This window comes from Chaetura pelagica, unplaced genomic scaffold (assembly GCF_000747805.2).
Source record: "Chaetura pelagica isolate M959 unplaced genomic scaffold, ChaPel_1.0 scaffold275, whole genome shotgun sequence".
NCBI lineage: Eukaryota > Metazoa > Chordata > Aves > Apodiformes > Apodidae > Chaetura > Chaetura pelagica.
The window spans coordinates 459,497-465,155 of NW_009953486.1; the positions used below are offsets into that span (position 1 = coordinate 459,497).

Below are 5,659 nucleotides of genomic sequence, written 5' to 3' on the forward strand. Positions count from 1 at the left end.
AAAACAAAACCCAAACCAAATGCAAACACGAGTGTTTCCAGTGCCTTACTAATGTTTCAAGCTGGCCTGTGTCAGTCCCAGTGAAAGGCCAGAGATACTAGTGCTGTGAGAGAGGAAAGCTTGAAAAGCTTCGCTTTTAAAAGCAGCTGGTAACTGCTGTGTTGTATAAAATGCCCCAAGTTGTGACTCTGAGCTGCCAAGTCCTGTGTTGAATGATGCATGTGTCATCCTTTCTTGCCCTTGGTTTCAGTGCAGCCCTGAAGTGCCCTTGTTCTGTTCTTTCCCCTTAGTGTGTTGCTCACAATGCTCTGGAGTGTGCCCGAGCCATTTATGCCTATGCCTTGCAAGTTTTCCCCAGCAAGAAGAGCGTGTGGCTGCGAGCTGCCTACTTTGAGAAGAACCATGGGACCAGGTATGTGTGCTGCAAAACCCTGGGCTGGCTGGGGAGGGTTCATCCTTCTTACAGGGTGGTAGATTGGGGAGGCAGAAAAGCTGCAAGATCAGCTCTGAGGTTGCATGTTGCACGTGCAGAGTTGGTTCAACTGGTGGAAACTCGCTGGCATTGTCTGCAGGTCTGACCTCCTTTGTTATGGTTGTGGTCAGAACATGTTTGTTTTTTATGAAGTCATAAAAAGCTTTTTGGCAAGAGAGATCACTTGGTAAAAATAGTTGGGAATGGGCAAGGTAGGGAGAGTCATCTTTGGGAAGGCATTTCTAGAAAAAAATGGGAGCATCAAATCACCTAGAAATACAGCATGTGTTTAGCTTTCATAGATAAACTAGTTCATCACTGCAGGTGTCTGAGCATCTCTGGCATTTTGATTAAACAGACTGAAGGTGTTAGATTGGTGTTGTGCTGCCACAGCTCAGGCCTCTTTTTTTCTTTAAAAAAAATATTTATAAAGCTTTACACATTTGAAACTTTCTGCCCAAAGTTTAGAATAAAGCAAACAATTTGTACAGTTGAGCACTTCTATATGTGGAATCCTGCACAATAAAGCCAACATGGCTGTAATGTGGAAGTGACTGCAGATGAGGAATTTTGCCCCACTCAAGTTTTTTGGGATTGTTGGTGGTTTTTTCTTATTTTTAAACAAGTATATGTTTGCTTTTGATAGTGTCCTCCTGTTTCCCCATAGTGGTTGGCTTTTGAGCCCCTTGTTCTACCTGGCATGTTTATTTTCCAGAGGAGAAAAAAAATTCAGTAAGATGAAGCCAGCTTCATCTCATCATTCTGAAAAACTTCCTGTCTTAGTTTCTACTAAGGTCTGTTAAGAAAAATGGTTCTTTCCAAGACAAAGGAGCTGTTGGTGTGCAGGGTCTTTCCACAGAAGCTATCAAACCAAGGTGTCTGAACAATGAGCCGTTTGTCCAGTGCTGATTTCAGAACCCTGGTGAAAAAAGACCCCACCCTTTCCTTGTTATGAAACAACTTATCAAGGTTTACAACGTTGGACTTTGCAACGATATTTATAACATGAAGTGATAGTGGGAATGGTGTGTGGGAGCTCACTTGCCTTTGGCAGCTTTTTGAGTGACACTAACTTGCTCTTTCTTGTCTCAGAGAATCCTTGGAGGCTCTTTTGCAGAGAGCTGTTGCTCACTGTCCCAAAGCAGAAGTGCTGTGGCTCATGGGAGCCAAATCCAAGTGGCTGGCAGGAGATGTGCCAGCAGCCAGAAGCATTTTGGCCCTGGCTTTCCAGGTGGGTGTGTTAGACTTGTGTGCTGGTGTTAAGTACAACTGGTAGAGAACACAGAGCAGGCTTTTTCTGTCAACACCTGATTCCTGCTGCCATTCAAAGTGGTGTGGGCTTCTGCTCTTCTTGGATTGTTTCATGTGGCAGCATGTTCTCCTGTAAATGGCAAACTGGAAGCAAGAATGTATTGCTGCTCTTCCAAGAGCACCACACTAGCTTCTAAGTTCACAAACCATTAATTTTACTGCCATGGCTCCCACCAACCGCAGCCATGGCTCACAATTCCCTTGCCTTGGGTACCCTGTCTCTTCAGTAAGAAGGGTAATGGTCTGCTCCAATGAATGAGGTTACAGCATGACTTACAGCTTGGAGCAAACCCACTAATCCACAACAAAATGAAGGGAATGGTCTGCTGGATGCTGAAAGAAAGATGGACAGAGGGCTACAGTTCTAACTCTAAGACTGAAAAACTAAGTTGTAGCAAACCCAAATGACAGATTCTAAGAAGGAAGGTGAAAGATACTTCCTAAATCTGTTCTTGATGCTTTTTGTTACCATCCTGAAGTCGTCTTGACATGGTTGCCACTGAAATGACTTTTATTGGAGGAGCTTTCACAGACCTCAGCTGGGAATCCAAGCTTCATTTTTTTTCTGCTTGAGGATAATAAAATGAGGGTCTCATTGTGTCAGACCCTGTGATCTTTTCAGTATTTAAACTGGAAGTTCAGAGGATGAAGCATTTAATGCTTTTCAACAATTGAGAAGCATCCAAGCTCTAAACTGACATACATCTTTGCTCTGCATCTGTTTTGGAGAATTTCTGTAAACTTCAAAGGTCAGAGAAGATTGGGAGGAGCTTGAGCAGGGGGGAAAAAAAAATACAAAAAATCCTACTGTGGATTGACAAAGCTCTGATTTCAATTTTAATCTGGATCAAACGAAGGATTAAATCTGCTGTTGATTCACTGGGTGCATTTGTCTGTCATTTTCTGTTCTCGCAGGCCAACCCCAACAGCGAGGAGATCTGGCTGGCTGCCGTGAAGCTGGAGTCAGAGAACAATGAGTATGAAAGAGCAAGGAGGCTGCTGGCAAAGGCTCGAAGCAGTGCCCCCACTGCAAGGGTAAGGCTGTGTGAGGGCTGAGGGGGGGGAGCTCAGCCCTCTCTTGGCCCTGGGGAGGCGGAAGGAGGAGTTCCTGCAGCTCTGTGCCTGGGCCCCTGCCCTCGGCTCTGGCCAATTGTGACACCCGGTTGTGGCATGATGGGAAAAACAGAACAACCACCAAAAAAAAAGGCTAGGATGAAGGGTTTATTTTTTTATTTTTTTTGAGACAAATGGCAAAAGTCAGGAAATTCCCAGTTTACAGCTGTTTGTGTAATGTTCATGTTGCATAAAAGTGTGTCTTGGAAAAAAGGGAGAAAACGCTTCCTCGCTCCTGCGGGCTGTGCTAAGGACAGCTCTGGTGGAGTTTGTTTAAAGTTACACTCTTGTTTGTCTCTGCAGTTACTTCTGGGATGATAAACTTTGTCAATTTTCAGCTGTTCTTAAAGAATTATTTTAACTTGTGCAAGTAAAAGCAGCTTGGTTCCCCCCTGCCGAATTTGTCCTTCATCCCAGATCTTTTGCGCTGTCCTCTTCCTCTTTTGGCAGTCAGGGAGCTTCTCTCCAGCTGGGGCTGAAGCTCTGGTGTCAGACTTGATGCCTCTCTTGTGGAGTCATGGTTGGGAATGTGGAGGATGGGGATCAAAGGAGTGAAATGGTTGGTCTATGATGTATTTTTCACAGCTGTTACTTCCATGTGTAGCCAAAAGAAAGGCGTTTGGGGGCAGCAAAACGTATGTACCAGTTTGTAATTAGAAGGACAACTTGAAGCCAGGTGTTCTTGGTAGCTTGCATCTAAGGAGGTCAGATTGTGTTGATGAAGCAGGCTCCAATTTGTTAATTGACTGTGGTCTTCAAGCTATGCTTTTGCTACAAATACTATACAAATGTGAGTTCTGTGTTAGTAGGTAAGATACAGCTTGAGGATGCTGGTCCAACTCCTTTAATGTTTTCATTTACCTTCCTTATTGTTAGCTGTTCCCACTATTATTTAACCCTGTTTTGTTTTATTTTTCTTCAAACTGTAGCTAATCACAACATAATGAGTGTATGGAAGTGGGAACCCACTGCACTGACAGACTTGTGGCTTTTCAGTGGCTGCTGGTGATAAACAACTGGTTCCTTTTCAGGTCTTCATGAAGTCTGTGAAGTTAGAATGGGTACTTGGGAACATTGCTGCAGCCCAGGAGCTTTGTGAGGAAGCCCTGAAGCACTATGAGGACTTCCCCAAACTGTGGATGATGAAGGGACAAATTGAGGAACAAAAGGAGCTGGCAGAGAAAGCACGGGAGGCTTATAACCAAGGGGTAAGAAGTGTGTTGCTGCAGGTTTGCTTTGTCTCCTGGCATGGAGAAATATCTATGAATCAAAATGGAGAAGGCTCTGTTCCCAGACTTCTAAAGAGATTATTTCTGTTCTGTCATTGGTTAAAACAGTAACAAACAAAAAAAACTAGGACCTGGAAATAAGCAGCAAGGATTTCTCTTACCCAGAAATTCACTTTCTTGCTTGATAGAGTTTGCTGTATGCTTGGCTCCTCACTGGTAGGAGAAAAGTAATTGTACAATAGTTTTCTAAGACCTGTAAAGACTAAAAGCAGAACTCTTAAAAGAAAAGCCTCCTAACTAGCTCTTAGACAGGCTGTAAGAGGAGGTGGCCTACAGAGCACTCCTGTCTCTTTAAAATGGTAATGGGTGTCCTTGGGTGTGATTCTTCAGAAAGTCCTCAGCCAGGAAGAGCATGGAAGCAGGTTTCTGCCATTGTCCCTGTCCTAATGACTTCCCTGGCTTCAAAGGCAGGAGGCTCTGTTGCTGTGGTTTGGTTGTGTGTAAGAGCTCTCCTTTTGCAGACAGAGCACAAGTTGTAATGTGGTATTAAGGGTGTGTGTTCTTTCTCTTGCTGCTGGGATAGCTCAGTCACAATTACCTACCTGACTGCTTTGGCTATGGGAGAAACTTCTGTATTGCTCTGTGCTGTAGGACTAACTAGGAGAAATTTGAGCAGTGTCATCAACTTTGTCTCTTCTAAACTCTCCAGGCAAAGGAAGGAAGGAAAGGAAGTTATTTTCTGTAGGAGTTATAAGATGTTTGTTGTTTTTTGTTTGTTTTTTTTCAAATCTACATATTACCATACTATTATTTTTTAACACAGTTGAAAAAGTGTCCCCATTCCATACCCCTGTGGCTTTTGCTGTCCAGGCTGGAGGAAAAGGTTGGGCAGCTGACTAGAGCAAGAGCCATCTTGGAAAAGTCTCGCCTAAAGAATCCAAAGAATCCAGATCTCTGGTGAGTTGTCTGGAGAGGAACTGAATTTGGGCTACAAAGCCAATAGACCTTCTTTGACATCTTCTCAGCCATTTGAGCCTGGAGCTTAGAACCATACCCATCTTCCAGTTTCCTCTGAAGTAGCCTTCTTTGACATCTTCTCAGCCATCCTGGAGCTTAGGACCATACCCATCTTCCAGTTTCCTCTGAAGTAGCAACTTCTACTGAGTACCAGAAATGCTTTGGTGATCTTGCCTGCTATGTAGCTACTCTAAGGAGCTGGGGACTAGTTATTTCCTTACTGGTGTTTGTAGTGCAGAGAGCATGAAACCCCAAGGACCTTGCAGTTCTGATATCTTGCTAGCCCATTATAGAATAAAGATGATTATTTTTAGTCAGAGGAATGAGATGATGTCAGTCACCTACAGGTACTTAGAATATGGGCAGATGTTTACAATTTCCAGTGACCTTTATGTGACTTGCTGTTTGTTGCCACACAGTGAATTTGTTGTCACAAGTATCACTGAGTCTCTTTGCCAGGTTGGAGTCTGTGCGACTGGAGTACAGAGCTGGGCTGAAGAACATTGCAAACACCTTG

At 43.8% G+C, this 5,659-nt stretch overlaps 1 protein-coding gene across 1 annotated transcript in view; it reads left to right on the forward strand.

Moving 5' to 3' along the window:
- PRPF6 (pre-mRNA processing factor 6) overlaps positions 1 to 5,659 on the forward strand; it is a 39,101-nt gene that overhangs the window by 28,480 nt on the left and 4,962 nt on the right. Inside the window, exons 13-18 of the mRNA XM_009998713.1 lie at positions 291 to 412; positions 1,565 to 1,703; positions 2,699 to 2,818; positions 3,928 to 4,104; positions 4,949 to 5,082; positions 5,602 to 5,659. Coding sequence (XP_009997015.1) covers positions 291 to 412; positions 1,565 to 1,703; positions 2,699 to 2,818; positions 3,928 to 4,104; positions 4,949 to 5,082; positions 5,602 to 5,659 — 750 coding nt within the window. The remainder of the gene's footprint in view (positions 1 to 290; positions 413 to 1,564; positions 1,704 to 2,698; positions 2,819 to 3,927; positions 4,105 to 4,948; positions 5,083 to 5,601) is intronic.